This window comes from Lepidochelys olivacea (genome assembly GCF_965140295.1).
Source record: "Lepidochelys olivacea isolate rLepOli2 genome assembly, chromosome: 6".
Classification (NCBI taxonomy): domain Eukaryota; kingdom Metazoa; phylum Chordata; order Testudines; family Cheloniidae; genus Lepidochelys; species Lepidochelys olivacea.
The window spans coordinates 115026954-115051688 of record NC_140416.1 but is presented as its reverse complement, the minus strand read 5'-3'; the positions used below and the strand labels follow the sequence as shown (position 1 = coordinate 115051688).

General features: G+C 41.2%; 1 protein-coding gene across 1 annotated transcript in view; it reads right to left on the bottom strand.

Annotated features, from left to right (window-relative positions):
• KCNH5 (potassium voltage-gated channel subfamily H member 5) overlaps nt 1-24735 on the bottom strand; it is a 232944-nt gene that overhangs the window by 68780 nt on the left and 139429 nt on the right. The window contains exon 8 of the mRNA XM_084630682.1: nt 13997-14196. Coding sequence (XP_084486808.1) covers nt 13997-14196 — 200 coding nt within the window. The remainder of the gene's footprint in view (nt 1-13996; nt 14197-24735) is intronic.

Genomic DNA, 24735 nt, shown 5'->3' with positions numbered 1-24735 from the left:
GTAAGTGCAAAGTACTTCACTTAGGAAGGAAAAAAAATCAAACGCATAACTAGAAAACAAGAAATAGATTGGGTAGATGGTATTACTGTAGAAAATGGTCTGGGAGTTAGAGTGGATCACAAATTGAATATGTATCGACAATGTGATGCAGCTGTGAAAAAGGCAACAATCATTCTGGAATGTATTAACAGGAAAGTCCTATGTAAGGCATGGGAGGTAATTGACTTTCTTTACTTTACATGAGTGAGGCTTCAGCCAGAATATTGTGTCCAGTTCAGGGTGCCACATTTCAAGAAAAATGTGGTTAAATTAGAGAGAGTTCAGAGGAGAGCAACAAATGTCATAAAAAGTTTAGCAAACCTGATTTATGAAGAAAGGTTAAAAAAACTGGGCATGTTTAGTCTTGAGAAAACAAGACCGAAGGGGGACCTGACAAAAGTCTTCAAAATCTTTAAGGGCTGATATAAAGAGGACTACGATCAATTGTTCTCCATGTCCACTAAAGGTAGGACAAGACGTAATGATCATAATCTGCAGCAAGGGAGATTTAGGTTAGCTATTCGGAAAAGCTTTCTAACTCTAAAGGTAGTTACACTCCTGAATAGGCTTCTAAGGAAGGTTGTAGAATCCCCGTAATTGGAAGTTTTTAAGAACAGGTTGGCCAAACACCTGTCAGGGATGGTCTAGGTTTACTTAGTCTTGGTCAGCGCAAGGATTTGATGACTTCTCAAGATCCCTGTCAGCCCAACTTTTCTATGATTCCTAGTAGTGTTCTTTTTTATAGGTACAGTCGTATTTTTATCATCAAACACTATAACAAGAAGGAGGGCAAGAACTCCATTGCACAGAAAATGCCAGTTCAGTAAATCACACAGAATTCAGTAATTTAACTGAAGTCATGATCCAAAAGACTCCATTTAGAAAGTGACTCTTCTGATAGCACCTTCTTTATATACACTGAATCTTCATTCTTTGGCAAGCACAATAGTAAAAGAGCAAGGAGAAAAGATCTAGCCACAGGCTGAACAATTTCATGTTTACAATATGTTGTTCTCCTTGAACTGAGAACAGAGAATGAAGTTGAAGACAACTAAATAGGAAGCATTTTGTGTTAAAAGATTTTACAAAGGATCTTAGATATACAAGAAAATAAAAAGTAAATGTGCAAATACCAAGGGAAAATAGTGAGAAGATGGGTAATCTCAATTATTAATCCATATACTGTATGTTCCCAGCACAGGACTCTACAGTCTCTGACGAGCCTTTATTATAGCTCCTTTCTGAGAGTACAAATGCAAGCATCAAGGGTTCAGAAGGTGTTTAATGGAGACCATCAACTCCACTAACATGACTCAGGGCAGCACTGTAAGAAGGTGATTTGGTGGCACAGAGCAGATTCTGCATGGTAGTTTTCCTGCTGATGTAAAGAAGATTCTGGTGTGGAAACATAGTTCTATTTTCTGCAGGAACAAGTTGGAACCTTCTGAAATTACTAGAAACCTTGTGAAGTTACAAAGAGAGCACAGTAAGAGATGAGGTGTTTCTATGTTATATACAAGCTGTCAAGGTTCCTCCCCCACTCTGAACTCTAGGGTACAGATGTGGGGACCTACATGAAAAACCTCCTAAGCTTATCTTTACCAGCTTAAGTCAAAACTTCCCCAAGGTACAAAATATTCCACCCTTTGTCCTTGGATTGGCCGCTACCACCACCAAACTAATACTGGTTACTGGGGAAGAGCTGTTTGGACGCGTCTTTCCCCCCAAAATACTTCCCAAAACCTTGCACCCCACTTCCTGGACAAGGTTTGGTAAAAAGCCTCACCAATTTGCCTAGGTGACTACAGACCCAGACCCTTGGATCTTAAGAACAATGAACAATCCTCCCAACACTTGCACCCCCCCTTTCCTGGGAAATGTTGGATAAAAAGCCTCACCAATTTGCATAGGTGACCACAGACCCAAACCCTTGGATCTGAGAAAAAAAAAGCATTCAGTTTTCTTACAAGAAGACTTTTAATAAAAATAGAAGTAAAGAGAAATAAAGAAATCCCCCCTGTAAAATCAGGATGGTAGATATCTTACAGGGTAATTAGATTCAAAAACATACAGAACCCCTCTAGGCAAAACCTTAAGTTACAAAAAAGATACACAGACAGAAATAGTTATTCTATTCAGCACAATTCTTTTCTCAGCCATTTAAAGAAATCATAATCTAACACATACCTAGCTAGATTACTTACTAAAAGTTCTAAGACTCCATTCCTGGTCTATCCCCCGCAGAAACCAGCATATGACAGACACACAGACCCTTTGTTTCTCTCCCTCCTCCCAGCTTTTGAAAGTATCTTGTCTCCTCATTGGTCATTTTGGTCAGGTGCCAGCGAGGTTACCTTTAGCTTCTTAACCCTTTACAGGTGAGAGGAGCTTTCCCCTGGCCAGGAGGGATTTCAAAGGGGTTTACCCTTCCCTTTATATTTATGACACAAGCCCTGTTGAGAATGGCCCTTAGCAGAGTAAGAACTAGACATTCTGATTACATGGTTAAAAACAAAGACTCTAAATTGTCTCCTGAAACGTCACATTTTTAAAATGGCATGTGTCCAAAGAGGATACAATATACCTGTTAGTTAATGGTTTCTATTTTTTGTATATTTTAAGCGATGTATCAAAAACCATCTTCCAGTTTCCAAAGAGGTAAGATTTTTCCAGAGGAGTCTTCGCTATTATTTTTATTTTTTTGCGTGTGCGTGGAATCCTTGTTTTATGAGCAAATCAATATGAAGGTTGCCGACTACAATGCTTTACTATTTGATAGCTTCAGAGCATAAGCTTGGGAGAATACAGTCTGCAGGGTTCTATGTAATAAATCTGTGGCCACAGACTTCACAGTCAGTAACTATTGCACATGCATCCAAACATCATAAAGAACAGAACCCACTACCTTCTGCTGCCAAAACGAAAGGCAATGTAGACTCCCACTATGCAGAAAAACCTTCTTTAGCTCAGTTGATAGAGTCCTCTGATTTTTAACAGAGAAGGTTCTGAGTTCTGTGTCACATGTTCATGGTGACATTTGCATCTGTGAAGCCACCGACTGGTATCTATTGGATTGAACCACTGTAGACCCCTAATCCCCGAGGGACAGCTTTGCTTAACTACTGAGAGCAAGTAATGCACTGAAGAGGTGCCCACTTCTGCGTGGATAATCAAACCTGTTCAGTTGCTTACAAAAAGAATGCTCAGATTTGATTTTATCATCATCTTCTAGCCTGCCCATAGAGGATATAAGCCATAATACAACCACAGCAAACAGACAGTTTCCTTTAGCACATGTGGTAGTCGTTCATATTTCTAGAACGAAGATGCTAGGTTCTATCTCTGCATGTGTGCACTTTAGATGGTGAGTGAGATGTCTATGTATGTAGCCAGAGACTTGTGACAGTGGTATTAAAAGCTCTGGAATACTCATGAATAAATGGTACAATACACCCACGTCGCTGTGCTAAACTTGAGATCTGGAAGGTAAAATTCCCAAGGAGGCTTGTCTGATTTTTTTTTCGTCCTAGCATTTTCTAAGTGTACTCAGGCAGTTTAAGATAAGATTCCAGAATAGCTCATAGAATTCTACGCGGAGCAGAGATTATAAGAGTGCTGCAAGAATAGCAAATTAATTAAAACAAAGATGTTGTGGATTAAGATGGTGTACAAATAATGTCTGCTGGAATAGTTTTAAATATTTCTGAAATCGTCTCCAGTTTGAGAAGGCTGATGAATGGCTTCATGGACATTACAATATCTCTGAAGTCATGACAAGGAATGCCAGACTGAGAAATCACACAATGAAGGAGTCTTACAATGATCTAAATTCTCATTCTCTCACCGCACCAGCCATGAGATTTATTCAGCGGTGGCAGAATAACTTTTACACACAATTAATTTTGACTTGGGGGGGGAAGAGTACGCCCACTTTTGTCTGGGAGCCCGCAGATCAATTCCTTGCTGGGAAGAGGCCATTAAGAGCTAGATTTTCAGAAGTGCTCAGCAGCCACAATCAAGGTCAGACTTTCAAAAGAGCTCAGCTCCTATTAGGCATCCAAAGAAACTGACTGCATTTGCATAAAAACTCATTAAGTCAGGTGCTGAGCTCTTTTGAAAATCTGGCCATACATTTCACAATGGGCACTGGATGAGCTGCTTAAGAGGCAAAATTAAGAAACAGCTGATATGCAAATCACTGAGCACTTTCATACTGTAACTTGGAACTTTTTACAAATAGTTAGGCAGATTGATCAGAGTTATTAACCCTGCACGGATTAAGATGGTTTTTAATAGATTGGACCGAACATGCTAACACTGAATATTTTATGTAAACAAGGAAGGTTTGTTACTATTTAACTGAACTGTCTAAAATTCCAAGAGAGATATAAGGTGGGTGAGGTTATATCTTTTATTGGACCAACTTCTGCTGGTGAAAGAGACACGCTTTCAGGCTCTACAGAGATCATCTTCTCGTCTCTTATGTAGTTTGCTTTATATGATGAAAGCACCAGATCTGCAAACTGAGTTTAATTACATTTTTTAAGCAATACAGAATATGAATTACACTGGTGACCAGAGCATTGAGACAGATTTGGCAGTACAGTAACAAGAAGGAAAATTTCTTAATTGAATAACACTAACAAGTGTTGGAAACATATAGAAATGGCTACAAATTATTTTGGATTAAATTTAATTCAATCTTCTCAACACAGATAAAAACTGGCTGAAGGTCTTGAAACAACTGGTGATGATAAATTACACCATATTATACTGTGGGGACACAACTGCTGGAAGGTCTGGTTTGATTTTTTAATAGATTAATAAATGCTCTGGAAAATGTAGTAATGAGCACATTAATGAAATGTGCAGATGATACAAGGTGTAAGATCCCACCCTGTGTTGTGTAGGTACACTACAGAGGGAGTGCTCATCCTTTTAAGTCATATTATACACATATCAAAAATATAGACATTACATAACTCATTAAGGTGACAGTACATTAGAAGTCAGCCAACATCATTAAGAAACTCGTGGTAAAACCAATTTTTGCGATAAGAAAAAATCTTGAGATTCACACTGCAGAATTTCACCATCTCCAGCAATAAAATAAAATAAACGCACCCACAGTTTTGGGACTGACAAAAAATTCCAGGCTCTAGTTCTATCACCTACATGGGGAACTTTTTGTTTCAATCTGGGCCATAGTGTCATTAAATAAAGAGATAATTCAGATATCAAAGGATGCAAAGGATACAAAGAAGAGATTCTCCCTGAGGCTAGACTTTGCATCTCAGCCCTGCACAGGAAGCAATACAAAGCTACATTGCCCCGGCAGGAGCAAACATGGCCATTCACCGTGGCACTCTGTCTCCCTCAAGTGGTGGCTGGGTCACAAACGGTTGATGGGGCTGCCACTGCCTTAGCTAACAGACGTATCTTTTTAGTTCAAGCAGTAAAGACTCACGTTTTAAGATTTAGATGTCCCAGGTTCCGTCCTCCCTCTCGTGACAAACCAGGGACACAGCATTACTGAGGGTATGTTCCCACCTTGGGTGGACACACCCACCGTAGCTCTTTGAGCTAGCAAGCTAAAAATAGCAGCATGTCAGCAGCAGGACATATGGTGGCCCAAGCTAGCCACTCAAGTACAGTCCCACCCATCCACCTGGGTCGGTACTTGGGTGGCTAGCCTGAGCCACCGCCTGTGTCACATGGTCACACTGCTATTTTGGGGCATTAGCTCAAGGACAGCTAGCACGGGACTCGTGCCGCCCAGCCGCTGTGTAGACAAACCCTGCGTGGGTATGGGTTACATAGGCACCATCTTTCTTGGTGCTGCTGGTTGGGCACAGGAGGCAAGTAATCACCACCATTCGTTAGGAGGGAGCAGAGTGCTCCCACCAGTACACAGACCCTGTTCTGTAGGCGTGTGTGGAAGGCGGGTGGCCCATGGTTCTGTTTCTTCCCTTTTCGCCTTTCTGCATCCTCCCCTCAGGGGGAGTGGACTGTAATGGTGAGTGGCCCTTGAACAATTCTGCGAGGTGAGGGAGACTTCTTGTTCACCCACTGCTGACAAGCGGCCCTTGCAATGTAGGGGCAATATTTGTCCAGATTATTTTATTTTTCCTGTTGAGTCTGGAATCATATGTACATTTCATGGTTGTTGCACCTTGTGTATGGTGCAAATTCTGCATGGCAAGAAAACAGAGAACCTTTGCTCTTGATCTTACAGTATGGGGACTATGCTGGTGGGAGAGATAGATGGCAGCAGAGGTCATACAGACAAGTTTCCACCATGAGACCATGTAGAAATAGCAGCCTGATTTTATAGGGCATCAGGACACTGGGAGAAATGTCTTGAGGCCATGAATCTCAGGTTTCAGTACTGGGTGTCAACAATATTTCATAGGACCACTGAAGATTTCACGAACAGCTGAGTGGACTAAATTCCCTTGTATTTTCTGAGATTTATGATTCATAAAATTGCAGCCTGAAAATATTTACCATAGTCCTGTCTCTTCTGCATTACTGCATATTGGGTCATGCCATTAGCAATGAATAGTTTTAATGCTGTATTGTTTTCCCATTGTTTCCAATTCAGGAGTGACAACGTGAAACTAACTCTGATAGATTCCTATGGAAAAGCTGAGGAATAAATTGTTTCCTTTCAACCTGTGTCTTTTATTGTAAAGTGGACCATTTAACCATGTTAGAAATTATCTGGCCATTGGTTTTATTACTTTCTAAGAGAATCTCAAGCCAAACTTTAACTAAGAGTTGAAGGAAAGAAAATCTTTCCGCTTTATTGACATCTCAAAATTTTACCATTAGGAGAGTGGGACCTTAATAGTAACAGCTAAATGTAAACTAACGGTTGTGCAAGTTCACATGTAATGACCTATTTTTAGAGGAGAGCTGCAACCTATTAATGTTTCATTTGCTGTCAAGCACATTTTGATTAAAACTGAGAAGCTCAAATTCAATGTGAACATTTTAATATATCAGGCTGTTACTATAAATATTTTTACAACTACTTAAAAGATCATATTAAGTACTCCTTTTCTTTTTGCGAATACAGAGTAACACAGCTGCTACTCTGAAACCAGAGAATGTTCTGGCTCACATTTATCTCTCTCAGCAGAACAGGTTATAATGCGCAATGCTGCCTTTGAGAGACTTTTAAATATATAATGGCTGCTTCGTTTTCCCATGAATTTACTCATGATCTGAATTTAATTCATTACTGGGTGAATAACCAAGGTACCTTGAGCATGAAAGGGGCTGTATAAAAACAAATTCCCTCCTAGATATGAGCTATGTATTACCATATTATGGTATCTACAGTGCATATGTAATGTATTGTGTGTATTGTCCTAGCTGTCAATGTTAGAGCTTTGACTTCTAAATGTTTTAATATGATTTATCACAGGCCACTTGCTTCAGTTTAAATAATAAAAATAAAGGGACACTCTTAGTTTCATCGATTCTCTATTCATAGGCATGCAGGAAGGAGGAGTGAGAAAGGACAATGAGCACTGTGGGTTGAAGATGGAATTTGAGGACAAATTATCACCAAAGACCCATCCCAGATTGGTCCTTTAAGGCAGGGGTTCTCAACCTTTTTCCTTCTCAGGCCTCCCCAACATGCTATAAAAACTCCACGGCCCACCTGTGCCACAACAGCTGTTTTTCTGCATATAAAAGCCAGGGCCAGCGTTAGGGGATAGCAAGCAGGGCAATGTCCCAGTGCCCCAGGCCACAGGGGGGCCTGCGAAGCTAAGTTGTTCAGGCTTTGGCTTCAGCCCTGGTTGATGGGACTTGGAGCCCTGGTCTTCAGTCCCAGGTGGTGGGGTTTCAGCTTTCTGTCCTGGGCCCCAACAGGTCTAATGCCAGCCGTGCTTGGCGGACTCCCTGGAACCTGCTCACGGCCTCCCAGTGGGCCCTGGACCCCTGGTTGAGAACCACTGCTTTAAGCCCTGCACTGTGGAAGCTCAGGGTCAGATCCAGCACACAACGAAGTCAATGGGCACTGGATCAGGCCATCTGAGAGGAGTTTTACTTCAGGCAGCCAGCTCTGGATCCATGGCTCTTTTCTTCATTGTCCTCTTTGGGGACAGGAGTAACATCTAGTCAACCTTCACTTTGTCCGCACTGTGTATCTGCACAAGAACCAAACACTAGGCTCTCTGGATTTCTTCTTTGTTGTTGGTCTGAGTGAGATCTTCAATGGCATTAAACACTAGTATCTCATATATGACTAAGAATAGATATTTAACTGCACTTTTTGAATACTATTTCTAACAATTAATTAAAGCACATTTGTTAAAGGTATAGCGTTCTCAGCAAAGGCATTTGCTTATATTTTAGTCTCAAGCACATTTCTTTTAAAAACATTAGCTGTCACAAAAACGACGAGACTTTATCATGCTATATTGGCCTGTAGTTACATACAGGACAGTTGTTCATCACCAGAAAAAACTGCGTATTTTTGTGTCAACATGTGAGCTGTTCATAATTTATTGAGGAAGAGTCAACATGGTTGTAGTAAAGGGAGATCATGCCACACCAATCTACTAGAATTCCTTCAGGGGGTCAACAAGCATGTGGACCAAGGGGATCCAGTGGACATAGTGTATTTAGATTTTCAGAAAGCCTTTGACAAGGTCCCTCACCAAAGGTTCTGAAGCAAAGTAAGCTGCCACGGGATAAGAGGGAAGGTGCTCTCATGGATTGGTAACTGGTTAAAAGATAGGAAACAAAGGGTAGGTATAAATGGCCAGTTTTCAGAATGGAGAGAGGTAAATAGTGGTGTCCACTAGGGGTCTGTTCTGGGATCAGCCCTATTCAACATATTCATAAATCATCTGGAAAAAGGGGTAAACAGTGAGGTGAGGTGATAAAATTTGCAGATGATACAAAATTACTAAAGATAGTTAAGACCGAGGCAGACTGTGAAGAGCTACAAAAGAATCTCTCAAAACTGTGTGATTGGGCAACAAAATGGCAGATGAAATTCTGTGCTGATAAATGCAAAGTAATGCACATTGGAAAGCATAATCCCAACTATACATATAAAATGGTGGGGTCTAAATTAGCTGTTAGCACTCAAGAAAGAGATCTTGGAGTCATTGTGGATAGTTCTCTGAAAACATCCACTCAATGTGCAGCGGCAGTCAAAAACGAGAACAGAATGCTGGGAATAATTAAAAAAGGGATAGATGATAGGACAGAAAATATCACATTGCCTCTATATAAATCCATGGTACACCCACATCTTGAATACTGTGTGCAGATGTGGTCGCCCCATCTCAAAAAATCATATATTGGAATTGGAAAAGGTTCAGAAAATGGTAACAAAAACGATTAGGGGTAGGAAACAGCTTCCATATGAGGAGAGATTAATAAGACTGGGACTTTTCAGCTTGGAAAAGAGACGGCTAAGGGGAGATATGATTGAGATCTAATAAAATCACGACTGGTATAGAGAAAGTAGATAAAGAAGTGTTGTTTACTACTTCTCATAATACAAGAACAAGGGGCCACCAAATGAAATTAATAGGCAGCAGATTTAAAACAAACAAAAGGAAGTATTTCTTCACACAACGCACAGTCAAGCTGTGGAACTCCTTGCCATAGGATGTTGTGAAGGCCAAGACTATAATAGGGTTCAAAAAAGAACTAGATAAATTCATGGACGATAGGTCCATCAATGGCTATAAGCCAGGATGGGCAGGGATGGTGTCCCTAGCCTCTGTTTGCCAGAAGCTGGGAACGAGCGACGGGATAGATCACTTGATGACCTGTTCTGTTCATTCCCTCTGGGGCACCTCACACTGGCCACTGTCAGAAGACAGGATACTGTGCTATATGGACCCTTGGTCTGACCCAGTAGAGCTGTTCTTATGGATTTGATTTAAAGAAAAAATCATTTCAATGTGCTGAGTTGTGCTGCATGCTTGACTGACTGAAACGTATCCTAATAATGGGGCAAATGACATCATAATGCACACGTGAACACAAAGAGAGCAATAAAGTATATTTATTTGGAACTAATGAAGATGTAATCAGTAGAGCTAGATGAAATTGTTTGGCTGAAACCTTTTTCGGGGGAGAAAAATGCAGATTTGGCAACGCTGAAATGTTTCATGAATTCATGTCAAATATGCCAAACTGTTTTGGTTGAAAATAAAAACAAACAAAATATGAAAAAAATGAAATGCTTCATTTTGACATTATCTGAATGAAATGTTTCAATTCAAAGCGACTTTTCCATTCAATATTAATTTACATTTTATTTTAAAAATTAAACATGTTAAAAATGCTTGCAATCTAACTGAAACACTATCTTGGGACGAATGAAACATATGGTTTGACCAATATCAATTTATTTTTTTACTTTTCGATTGGCCAAAAATTTAAAGAAAACTGTGGTCAAGCTGAAACAAATTTTTTTTTTCCATGATTTTTTAGAATTTCCAGCCAACTGAAAAGTCTGTTATTCGCTCAGCTCTAGTAATGATGCCTATATGGAAGAAAACCATCCATAAATATTAACAATTGCCAAAGTTTAGAGGTTTTTTGCTAATTATTTGCACAGTTAACAGAAATCTTTGCTGAAGAATAAGAAATATAGAAACAGACTAAAATGTCCACACAAATGTAAGGAGTATGAGAGTTACTACTATGCATAATGATAGTCTGATAAAAAAATTATGTGTTGGAGACATACATCCTGTTTTGAAGGACATGAGGAATGAAAAACACTGGCGAAATGATTCAAGTGATAGATTACTGATCACCTGGACAGGACAGTGAGCACTAAATGAAATTAAGAAAGGGAAAATATCTGTTGAATTTCATTAAAAAACTCTCCTACAGTGAGATATATTAGGCTATGCTAGTCTGCCAGGGTTGATTTAAAAATCCCTGGTGATGGGCTTCAAACTAGACTGGATATAAAAACTAGGAAATGTACTACTGGGAACAATTCTACTGCGGCACACAGGTGGACCAACAAATTTAACAGTTCTTTTCTCTCTCTTCTATATTTCTACTGCAGGATTAAATCAAGCTTATGATCAAAAGATGGAAAAGTTTTCAGAATAGAAAAGTTACCAGGCCCCAGAGAAATGGAGACACATTATTTAAAAGGATGTCAGCTCCTGAACCACTTGGTGCAATATTTTCCTATCTTCATTGTGACTGTTGTGTTGCACACACAGTAAATAAAACTTCTATGACATGGTGCTGTGCAACCTGGTTTTTTTCCATAAATTTTAATACAGAGGTCTTATGATTTTTCCCAAATGATTTTTTAAAACATTCCTACCTGAAGTGGTTTGTAAAGTGCTAAATTTGCCCTGAACATGAAGGAGAGGATCTAGTCTATGTGACTGCTGTATTTTTTAGGTTTGCCAACTTGGAAATACATTTTCTCATTTGTTATAATTGAGATGTTTCATACTTCATTTCAGAATTCAAAGTTCAGATGGGCCATGTGCTTTCACACAGCTTTCCACCTTTCCCCTAAGAAATCTTAATTTTGGTTCTGATCATGCAGTTGACAGCATGCAACTACTGCATGCAGGAAAACCCGCATTTGCTTCAATGCAACTCACAGCAGTTGCAGCAAGGTACTTGAGCAATAGCCATTGAAGGTTTATAGCCTTTGCTGGATGCTGTGTAATGGAATATTTTAAAAGTTGTAACCATTTTATAGCTACTCTCTCACTGGTTGTCAAAATATTTTAACTGAAAAACTGTACTACATAAAAGCATTAATGGCCTGATCTAAACACCATTTAAGTCAACACGAGTCTTTCCATTGACTTAAATGGTGTTTAGATCAGGAGCTATGTTAGGCAGGCCTCCGGTGTGGGAATACTGTTAAAAACCTAAATCACAGATTTTTATAGCCTTATTAATTATCTAGCTAAGCAACCACTACTACCATGCAGACAAGTGAATGCTGCTTACTAAAAGCCAATGATAAGTATGTTTATGGGCTATAACTGCATTTTTACAATCTATTAAACTGGATATGTGGAAATAATGGAAAGAAATCTCAGTAATTAAAGCAAAGGTTCTTCTAATTCACTGCAAAGCACAATCAAAGTCTAATGGAACTGCAGCAGAAATAATTAAAAGGAGATAAATGAGAATGAAAATTGAATTTTTACACATATTTGGCTTTTCACAGCAGAACTGAGTCCATTTACAGCAATTACAACAAATTTGTTAACAACAAACTGAATGAACACATTTGGAAGTTAGAATGTCACTGTATAAATGGAGCTGAAATTAACATATTAAAGAATCAGGCATACTGAACTACAAGAATCCAAGAAACCGAAAGCCTTATCAATTAACATAACAATAATAGACAAAAGTTGCATAGTTTTGGAAGCTAATTGCTAACTGTGAAATTCAGGTTAATTAGTTCGATAACTATCATTGTATGGGTTTATAAGAAGACTTAAAGCTGTCCTTGTTCTCACAATAATTCCATTTTATCATGTTATAGTGAGATAGGTTCTGGTGGAACTCAGATTACACCTACCACACAATGCAATGCAGTTAACTGAAACAAGAACCTCACAGCCCTGTAAGTACTGTAGCACAGCCCAGCAATATTCTATCACAACTTTTCCTCTGTCAAGTGGCTTTAGGGTTCTCAGTACTAGACACAATGTCCAGTTCCCCGATGGCGTAAATCCGCATAAATCCACTGAAGTCAGTGGAGCTAAGCCAACTCACACCAACTGAAGATCTCACCTCTAGTCTCCTTTCTTAATCTCCGGAGCAGGTATAGAATGACTAGCAGAAACACAAGCTTTCCCAAACTTCCCTGCCAAAGGGCCTTCAGCCCAGGCCTGGAGAGGACACCTCAAAGAGGTCAGTCTCCATGTCTATAGAATCTTGTGCTAACTGTGATGGTAGCAATTATGGTCCTGTCCACTGGGAACTGGTCCAAGGCAACCAAACTCACTTCATAAATGCTAACAAACCCTCAGATGGTAACAACTTTCAGTCACTACTGATCTGCGCCAGATTCCAAATGGTGACCTGAGACCTGATTCGAAGTCCAAACACCCAATGACTTTAGTGGGCTTTGGATCAGGAACAAGAGCAGGAAAGATCTATATGCAGTTCTCAGTCTCCTGAGCCAATTAGTGCTCTGCTATTCACCTTTTAACCAGACCACAATGCTACACCGATTTTTATTCTCTTATCATTACTGCTACTATATTATTATTATATTTTATTATATCAGCAAGCACTGGAACTACAAAAGTGAGTAAAGGATGGTTTTCTGCTAGTGTGTGTAATATGTATGGAAAGACCTGTTGGATATATTTTTAAACAGAATAAAATTGCTGACATATGGTCTTTCTTAAAGTGGAATGGTTCATGAAATGTACATTTTCCATTTTCCAAAAAATTTTGGAACTAAAACATTTAGCCTTCTAGTTGCTCTGTGAAATGTTTTGTTTGGTTTCAGTGTTTTTTATGAGTTGTTTCTATATGGCCAATTTGGATTATTCAGCCCCATCAAATGTGAGTTTTTTCCAAAAATGAAGGATATCCTTTTTGAGATTTTTCTCTTCCCACCCCCTCAAATTTTTCAAAAACTGTTTTTGTTAATTTCAAATCTCAAAACACAAAAAAAGTTAAAATAATTCCAAGGAAAATCTGGAAAGTGAAAAGTCCGACCATACTGAAAAGCAGGGGAACAGAACGCACTACCAAAATTACTGATGTTTCCACTTTTTCCCCCTAATTTTAAACCAGCTCCCTCTCTCTGAGCACAACTATGAAAGTATTAATGGAATCACATGTGGTTCAGATCTTTTTTTCCAGCGTGTTTACAGTACTCAGAACTGTTTACACTACTGGAAAGGACACAATGGATTGAAAGGTACAATATCTGAGTTTTTACCTCATGCACTCATACCTTCTCTGTGTCGATCCCTTTAGACATGGACCATGTTGAGACAATATAATCCATGACTCGTTCACTAAGGCCTTTTGGGACTTGATATAATTTTAGGAAATCCCTCACATTGTTCAGCATCTCATGGTATCGGTTGGTGTTGGCATACATTTGCTGGAAAATGGTGGTGACATTTCCAAAAATAGTTGCATAAAGAAGAGCTGAAAGAGAGAAAATGGCAAACAAAGATAAATGTCTATACTCCACAAAAAGACTTAATCGTTTCAATAAGTGTTTTGCGAGAAAAACAACTGCAAATGGTTGCAGACTCATTTGTGTGTGCTGAAAAGTTCTAGTTACACACACTCATATATTCACATACTTATACTCAGAGGACTTTTTCTTATGTGAACTTACGTTCCTCTTCATCCATCATATTTAATTGGCTCATATGACTCCCACCAACAGAAAACAAGGAGGAAAATGCCACTAAAAGGAAGAACTGCTGAACAACTGAAAAGAAACAAGTCAAAAATGGCCCAAATAGAAAAAGCCTTACACTAAACCTTATCAAAGGAATTCGGTGAACGTACTCTGAGACACAAGGTGGGTGAGGTCATATCTTTTATTGAGCCAAGTTCTGTTGGTGAGAGAGACGAGCTTCTTGAAAGCTCATCTTTCTCACTAACAGAAGTTGGCCCAATAAAAGATATGACCTCACCCACCTTGTCTCCCTAATATCCTGAGACCAATACGGCTACAGCACTGAAATACTCTGAGAGACAGTTCAATGGCAGGGACCAGGAACTGAGAATGGGGTGGACCTATCTTGATCCAGATAAGACCATGGACCAGAGAACTGAAGCCTGGCAAGGATATATCTGGACAGACAGTGGTCCAGATCCTTAGCTGTGGCCAAGGACGACACAGTGCAGGTCATGAGGATGTTGTATCCTATATCCTGGACCAGCTGTGCGTCAGCTCTGATGTAACATGAGCTCTATATTATGTCAACTGACGGTGGCCTCAAGAACAGAAAATGGAGATCAGAAAGATGTAGGGAAGCCTCAGTCACATCTCCTTGCCACTGGCCTCATCTCTATATCAGCAGCTGAGCGTATGTGGCATAGAAGCCACCACACCAGATATATACCAGAGGCGTATCCCCCTCTGCTGGGGTGGTTCCCCCACCCTACCCAGCAACACCAGTTTTAGGGCCAGACTGTGCCCGCAACGTTGTGCAAAGCAGCTGCACCATATCCCAGGATAAGGAAGTCAAGTAACTCAGATCTAGTGTAAAGGCTTTCCATTAGAGATGGGCCTGCACCAAATCCCTGGGTCCAAATATTCCAATTCTTTGAAAAGTAGGAGCCTCAACTCAAAACCAGACCCAAATTTCAAAGCTGTGCCCTATCACTCTGATGGGCCAAACCATAGCACATACATCCAAACGTTTCTGAATTTGCAAGTGTGCAAAATCTGAATCCATATCTAAATGCTGTGGCTTGGCTCCATTTCTATATACCCCATACATTTCTGCTAGCCCAGAGCAGCCTGAGGCCACTTTCTAGCATTTTCCAGCCTCAGCTTAATGCACAGCTAGTACATTCAAGGAAACACCACTGTCTCCACTTTTGAAGGGAAAATCATTAATGATAATAATGGGACTAAAGCATGTGCTTAAATGCTCTTTTCAATAGGGATGGACTTAGGCATGCTCTTAAAGGTATTTAGGTTTCTTATTGATTCGGTACCTAATTATTCTTGAGAAGAAGCCATAAATAAATAAATAGCACTCTTCTCTTAAACACTGTAGACTTTACAGAAAGAAAATTATTTTGATTTCTTCAAATACCAGTGTGTTGCATTTTCATTCTGTCCTTGGCATCAACAAATATACGGAAGTGTGTGTGTCATGTTTAATCATCTTTGCTTGGAAGTACTAGACTGCAGAATGCAGCTGTGTTTACATATGCTTTTTTTAAAAAAAACATGCAGCGTACAAATAGGAAAAAATAAGCCATTGTGGAAGGATAACTACTTTCTATCTCCTAATGCATAACAGCTTCCTTTTGTATACAACAGATTATTCACCTCACTCCAGAAAATTGACTTAATTTTATGGACATTTAGTTCAGTTTATCACCGCTCTTCCAGAGGCAGCAATTTTTTTAAAGACGTGGGGTTTATTTAAAAATACTTGAATAGTAGAAATATTGCACGGACATTTCTCAACAATTTCTTGACTATTTAAATGTAAAAATGAAACACCAGAATGAAGCAGAGATGTGGTGTTCTCTGCCTCGTCAGAGTCTAGGGGGACTGCATTCTGACTGGTTGGATAGACATATGAGAGCTATGACCAGGTAAGGTCACAGCAGGAGTAGCACCTATGAATATGAGGTTTCAATTTTGGAAAACTGGGGAGATTCATGTTCTCACTATATGACTGTACAAGAAATCCAGTAATAGGTATATATCTTGTTCCTCTTTGCTTTACTGATTATATATAACCACAACTGCTGGCTACTAAAATGTTTACACAATACATTACATATATACACACATATGCACAGTACATGCATATACACAGTATAAAAGTATGTGGGTTACACATGCATACACTCAGTGGATGAATGTCAGTTGTACATTTTTTCGCTTTTGCTGTTCTTCCCAGTTTTTGTAGCATGTTAAATTGGATGAAGTGCCACTTCTTGTAAATGCTACTCCCCTATTCCACTCACGTACATTGGTTGAAAGGTTTCAGTTAATTTGATGAGTGACTCTACAATATAAATATATTTTCAGTCTTGGCCTGCCTTGTTTTATACCCATTTCTGTACTGAAAGGGATTGTGTCTATAAAAATATATGCAACCCCCTTTTGCAAGTGCAAAATAGGACAGAAAAATCAGAGGCTGGCTGACAATGTGGTATTGCCCTATCATATGAAAAGAATAGATTCAATTCCTGATCCTCATACCACACCAGCCAGACTGGAAGTGGCTAAGAGTGCCATGGTAGAAACACAGTCTGACTGTGGTGAGTGCCTGTGATGGTGACACATTGGGCCCCTGAGGGTTAAAAGGCAATACGAGGACCAGGTAGCCTCTGGGCCTGCCGAGCATGCTCTGACTGGAGGAGCAGGTTAAGAGGGAGCTCAGAAGACCACATAAAGGGGGTAGAGGAGAGAGGAACCTTTCGTCCAGAAGCCACAGAGAAGGTTGAGCTGAGAGGGGACCACAGAATGGATAAGGCGCACAGACAGTGCCTTCCTTGACCAACCTGCCCCCTACTTTGAGAACCAGTGGGTCCTGCAGGGCTCTGCTTCTTTGGACTCTTTTTCTGCTAAGCAGCTGACTACTTGGACTACAGCAGACTTACTGGTAGGAAGTGACCCAGAGAAATGAACTTGGACTTGCTGCCAGTGTTGCTTCCCACAGGGCCAGAGGGAGGGCCGGGGTCCCCCTCCCACACCCCCTTAAAGGGCAAGGGCCAGATGCTGGTGGAAAGCCAAAGATCCTGAATTAAGGAAAGGACAGCACGTCTACTGCTTGGACAGAGGTGGAAGGGGCCAAAAGCTGGGTGCGCTAACCCCTTGGCTGTTGGCCCTCCAAGCCCCCTACCACAATGCTACTTATTTCCTCCCACCAAAAAAATCTCCTTTAGACTGAGAATATTCATGAAAACTATCCATTTAAATGGTAATTTTACCCAAAAGTAATAAGTGCCTGAAAACAGGAGCTTGGAATGAAAATGCCTCTTTGAACATAATTATTGATATAATGAATCATCAGATCATTTCTTGGAAACTGAAATTAAAGAAAATGTTGCATGCTAGTCTACACACCACACAATCTCCACATGCAAAAAAATACTAGCTCATTTCAGTATTTGGACATTGTAATGTGTGTCACATTTTGGCAAACATTGTAAAGGCATTTGTGGAACATATTTAGGTCTTGGCAGGATTAGAGGTATGCCTCAGAGATGCTCCTTGCATTTGGTTATTTCTTATTTCAGCTGTTGGCCATTGTTAGTTATTGTGTTTCAAGAGGGAGATTATTTTTCTTAATTTAGCACGGATACTCTATCCATGTCCTGTACTTAGTCCCCAGTCTCACTGTGTATGACACACATAAAAGGGTTAAGATGGAAAAGCCACCATTGGGTATTTGCCAGGCCACAGTGTTCTGCCCTCATAAATGTTCAGCAAAATTAGTTTGTTCTGATAACGCATTATGCTTTACCCATTATCTTGGGTTTCATTGGTTTAATGTGTCGTCACTCAGTATCCTATTGAGGAAACTCTGGCTGATGGAGTTTTGTGAAAAGAAGTCTGAACCTAAGTTCGCTCTGAGAGGCATGCCTGCGCAGCCGTGCAGGAGGCCACCAAGGGCTGTGTACTTAATTCCCCCAGCCCCGGGGCTACTGCGGCCGGGAGGGGTGCCTCTCCCCCAGCTCCAGGCCCAGAGTTGCTGCGGCAGGGAGAAATGCTCTCTCCCAGCCCAGGTGCTGCTGCAGGGAGAGAGGGCTGGGGGGAGTACTCTCTCCCCACCACAGGTCCTGGTCACCCTGCACCCCAAACCCCTCATCCCCAGTCCCACCCCAGAGCCCGTACCCTCACCCGGAGCCAACACCCACTGCACCCCAATCCTCTGCCCCACATCACCCCAACCCTCTGCCCCACATCACCTCCACATTGGTACACATAGCAAAATTCATTCCGCACATGGAAGGGAAAAATTAGAGGGAACATTGGTCTGAACTGTTGTTAGCTAGCCTTGGGAATACAAAATGCCTGATTTTTCTCTCATTTACATCTCTTTAAGGCTGGTGTAACTCCATCAACTTCAAATACTACAGAGACTGGGATGAAATACTAATGTGGACACAAGAACAAATGGATATACCCTAGCCACCAGGAAGTTTAGACTTGAAATTAGACGAAGGTTTCTAACCATCAGAGGAGTGAAGTTTTGGAATAGCCTTCCAAGGGAAGCAGTGGGGGCAAAAGATCTATATGGCTTTAAGATTAAACTCGATAAGTTTATGGAGGAGATGGTCTGATGGGATAACATCATTTTGGTAATTAAATATTCATGGTAAATAGGCCCAATGGCCTGTGATGGGATATTAGATGGGGTGGGATCTGAGTTACCCAGGAAAGAATTTTCTGTAGTATCTGGCTGGTGAATCTTGCCCATATGCTCAGGGTTTAGCTGATCGCCATATTTGGGGTCAGGAAGGAATTTTCCTCCAGGGCAGATTGGAAGAGGCCCTGGAGGTTTTTCGTCTTCCTTTGTAGCATGGGGCACAGGTCACTTGCTGGAGGATTCTCTGCTCCTTGAAGTCTTTAAACCACGACTTGAGGACTTCAATAGCTCACGCATAGGTGAGAGGTTTTTCGCAGGAGTGGTGGGTGAAATTCTGTGGCCTGCGTTGTGCAGGAGGTCAGACTAGATTATCATAATGGTCCCTTCTGACCTTAGTATCTATGAATCTATGAAATAAGTCCCTAGATAGACACAAGGGGCCAGATCCCCAGATGGCATGAATACACCAGCTTACACCATCAAAGACTTCTGTTAACCTTCATTAATCCATTAGCTATCCTGATCTCACCTGACTGCTGGACCAACAGCTCTGATCTTTAAACTTGTGCTACCTGTACATTTGCATAAATGTGGGTGCAATTCAATATCGCTAATGAAGCACCAGTGGATAGAAGAAAATTACAGCTGTGATCACATGCATGCAAAAGAATGAATACCTAATATTTCAGGTAGTGTTTTCAACTGTTTCTTAAACAATGAAAGGTTTAATTGATTTGAAACATTGATTTGATTTGGATGACCCCAGTAATTACCAATCAGAGCTTTATCAGAACACACCTTGTTAATGAATACCCACAATATTACATTTGAGCATCACCCTTTGCCCTTTTAAAAATGAGACAATAGCAACAATTCTCATCTCTATTTCAGTTTGTTTCATTTTAATTTTTTTGGTTGTGGCAAACAATATTTGCAGAGATTCGGAGAGATGTAAACCTCGGTGCATCTCTCCAGGATAAGAGGATTTAAACAATTTTCAGAGAGACACGGACATGTACATATGTACCTGATTAGTTGTAATTTAGTCTCTTCTTTTATGAGAAGCTCAGGGAAAACAGAAGAGATCATGCTACCCAAACTGTAGGAGAAATTACCCTCCCCAATTCCCTGATTTCACTTGCTGGTTAGGTCAGGCAGATTTGTTCATCTTCTCACTAATGATTCTTATTTATGTGAATTTTTTTTTCTTCATCTGCTCCTGCTGACATCTAACATTTACTTCTCCTAATTGTCTTCTACATGTAAATCATGGAGAGTCCTCGCTTCATTTTGTATAGAGCAATTTAAAATAATGATGCAGGAATATTTTCCTCGCAACCCTTAAGGCTATGCAGGTGGTTCAACCATTATTTCAGATTTCTATTTTTATTCTCCAGTTCTCAAAAGACAGATATACATTGTGTGTATATACATATATATAATTAATTTCTGGAGGATTTTGTAACAATGTCCTACATAAATCTTTTGCATCTGTTTAACAACAAGCAATTTTCTTGTTAAAAATGGCTCAGACTGGTCTAAATTAACCTAGAGCATTTCAAATTGATTACTACATTGACTGCTTTCTCAATATATCTTCAGGAAATGAGGCCTGGACTAAGAACGATTTTTTCCTACATTCTGCTCTCTATTTCATAGATTACATGGCCAGAAGGGACCATTGTGATCATCTAGTCTAACCTCCTATATATCACAGGCCAGAGAACTTTCCCAAAACAATTCCATGAGCAAATCTTTCAGGAAAAACATCCAAACTTGATTTAAAAATTGCCAGTGATGGAGATTCCATCACAGCCCTTGGTAAATTGTTCCAATGGATAACTGCCCTCCCTGTTAAAAATGTACACCTTATTTCCAGTCTGCCCAGAGCTGACAGCAGGAACCCCTGCCATATGGAGGGCTGACATCAGGAGCCCTGGTCGCCAGACCTGGGCGACTGGTGGCTGGGGTCCCGCTGTCAACCCTGGGTGGCTGGGCTCCTGCTGTGAGCCCCGTATATTGATGACTGTAATATAGTTACAGCAAAATATCTGGTTAGCAAAAAAATTAGCAGGCATTACAGAATACTTGAGTGTTTATATTGTTCCAGCAAATTTTTCTTAAACAAATAGGTCTTCTTTGGCTTTTCCAAATTACTGCAATTAATAAAGGTCCATTATTACTTTTCTGTGATTTTCCATGTCTTGCCCGCAACTCAGCTGCAATTATTTGGCAATCATCCCATGACTCAAGTAGGGCCTTACTCAGAATGTCATTTACAATATGCTTGTACAGCCCCCAGCACTACGAGGCTCTGACCTGCTCGAGACCTCTAGATCAGAGCTTCTCAAACTGGGGGGCAGGCCCACAGGCCCTGGGGCAGTGTAGAATGTATTCTGGGAGGGTGGGCATGAGAAGCTTTTGGTGGGAAAAAAATGACTGTGCACATTTTACCCACAGCAAAGCTGATTCCCCCCAAAGCTATCAGGCCCTCAGGGGCGCTGTGCATTTGACTCTAGATGGCACTCTAGATGGGTTTTGACGGATGTCTGTTAAACTTGCATAGCATTATAAAAAGTCATTGCCGTCTGTCCGTTAATGCATTTGCTATGATGCGATGTGCATGTTTAATTGTAAGCATTGACCACAATCATAGTTTTCCTTTTGTTCTTATTATAATGGATCATTGGCTCTGTTTGAATCAATGCCTTACTGTTTTTAATATCTAGTGAGAGTTGCATGTTGATTTTTTTTTATCGCGTTGCAGGAGGGGGGGATAGAGTACTACAGACACAAAGAAGGGGGGGGCGCAATCAAATAAGTTTGAGAAGAGGAGGTTATTCACCTGTGCAGTAACTGAAGTGCTTCCAGAGACGTCCCTGTGGGTGCTCCACTCCAGGTGTTGGTGTGGCCCCTGCGCCTTCGCTCAGAGATTTTTGCAGTAGTACTCACACGGGCCGCACACACACGGTGCCTGCCTCAATAATGCATGCACATGGCCCGGCTCCTCAGCTCCTTCTCTACAACGGAGACTGCTCCGAACTCCGAAGTAGAGGGGAGGAGAGGGGGGTAGTGGTGCACCCGCAGGGATGCTCATCTTACTGCACAGATGAGTAACCTCCTCTTCTTCTTTGAGAGATGTCCCTGTGGGGGCTCCACTCCAGGTGACTGAAAAGCAGTACCTCTTAAGAAGGTAGGGACTTCAGATCTGGTAAGAAAGCTGTAGACAGCACAGCTCGGCCCATTCAAAGGTCAGTCAGGGGTCCCTGAGTAAGAGCATAACGTTTAGCAAAGGTGTGTGCTGAAGCCCAGGTGGCGGCTTTGCAAATATCTGTGAGGGGAATGTTACGTAAGAATGCCACAGAGGTGGACACGGATCTGGTAGAGTGTGCTCGAACAGAAGTTGGAGGATTCATCTTCTTTAGTTGGTAGCGCAGGCAGATGCAGCCTGCTATCCAACTGGATAATCTCTGGGTAGAGATGGATTTGCCTCTGGATTGTTCTGCGACTGAAATGAAAAGTTTAGGGGAAGCCCTAAGGGGCTTAGTCCTATCCAAATAAAAGGACAATGCTCTGTGCATGTCGAGTGTGTGCATTGCTAATTAAAAGTGTTTGCATGCAGTTTAGGAAAGAAGGTTGGTAGATGGATAGGTTCATTGAGGTGGAAGGAGGAATGCACCTTCGGGAGAAATTTGGGATGCATTCGGAGTGTGACTTTGTCCTTAAAAAATATAGTGTATGGTGGGTCAGCCATAAGCGCTCCAAGTTCTCCTACATGTCTGGCAGATGTAATGGCAACTAAAAATGTAGTTTTCATGGTTAGATGTAGGAGGGAGCATGTTGCAAGCAGCTCAAATGGATGGCACAAGCAGCATGGGAGGACCAAGCGTAGATCCCAGGGTTGAGTGGGTGGTTTAATGTCTGGGTATAGGGCCTGGAGGCCCTTGTCTTACTGTGAAACACCGTAATTGCTGCTAGATGTACCTTTATGGAGCTAAAGGAGAGCCCAGATAATACAAGTTCTAAAAGATAGTCTAGTATTAGTGAAAGAGGGGTTGAAGCAGGAGCGGTTCGCTTGGTGGAACACCAATGAGCGAACCTAGTCCATTTATGGAGATAGGTGGTAGGTGCAGATTGTATTCTGCTATGTAATAGTACTCTTTGTACCTATTCAGAGCAGTCTACTTCCTCATTAGAGAACCATTGAGGAGCCATGCTTTGAGGTACAGCATCATTACATTGGGGTGGTGTAGTTGACCCCTGCGTTGTGATAATAGGTTCAGAATGGGGGAAGTGGAATCGGCGGGCAAACTGACATCGTCATTAAAAATTGGTACCACGCCTGTCTGGACCATGTAAGGGCTATTAGTATGATCCTGGCCCTCTCCACTTGTGTTTTTTGTAATACCCTGTAAAGAAGTGGTATCGGGGGGAATGTGTATAGGAAATTGTCATTCCATTTAATGATGAATGTGTCTCCCATCGAGTGCTTTCCTAGACCCACTCTGGAACAGAATTCCGGGCATTTTTTTGTTGGTCGTGGTTTCAAAAAGATCCAGTTGCGGGTAGCCCCATATTTTGAATATGTTGTGTAGGATGGTGTAGTTTATCTCCCATTCGTCACCTAGGGGAAAAGATCTGCTGAGCTTGTCCACAGTGGTGTTTAGTGAACCAGGTAGGTAGGAAGCTGAAATTCGGATATTGTGTTGGAGGCACCAATTCCAAAGTTTCTTAGCCTTTGTGCAGAGTGAGTGGGATCAAGCTTCCCCTTGTCTGTTTATGTAAAACATGCAGGCAATGTTGTCGGTCATGATCCTGATGTGCTGGTTCTGGAGATGTGCGGGAGAAATTGGATGCAGGTGTTGCAGACCGCTAGAAGCGCTAAAAGATTTATGTGCAGTGACGCTTCTACCAGGGACCGGAGTCCCTGAGTGGTGTGGTGTGCCATGTGTGCTCCCCAGCCCATGAGAGAAGCATCCATGATAATTATAACAGAGGGGGACTCCTGCACAAACGGGACCCCAGAGCAGAGGTTGTGTGGAAAAGTCCACCATGTGAGTGAATCCTTGACTTTGGTAGGTATGGACAGAATTCTGTTTAGGCCGTGCACATTCGATCTGTAGACAGTGGTCATCCAACCCTGCAGGCATTGCATGTAGAGGCGTGCATTCTTGACCACAAAAGTGCAAGAGGCCATATATCTGAGAAGTTGCAGACAGTTGCGGACAGTGACCTGTGGGCTGTTTTGAAACTTGGCAACAAGATTCTTTATGGTGTTGAATCTGTCAGATGGGAGAGGTGCAGTCTGGTTATGGAACTGAGGTGAGCACCTATGAACTCTAGTCCTGAGTAGGAGTTAATGTGGATTTGTTCTTGTTTATTTGTTGGCCCAAACTCTGGAAGCAGTCGATGGTCATCTGTGTGGCTTGGATGGCCTCCCTGAGAGTCTGGGCCTTGAGCAGGCAATCACCCAGGTAAGGAAAAATTTTGACTCCTTTTTTCTGTAGGTGCGCCGTTGCCACCACGAGAATCTTGGAAAAGACGCTGGGTGCTGTTGAGAGGCCAAAGGGCAGAACCCTGTATTGGTAGCGACTTGAGTCCTTAACAGATCTGAGAAAACGCTTGTGGGCGGGGTGTATACTTACATGAAAATAAGCATCCCACA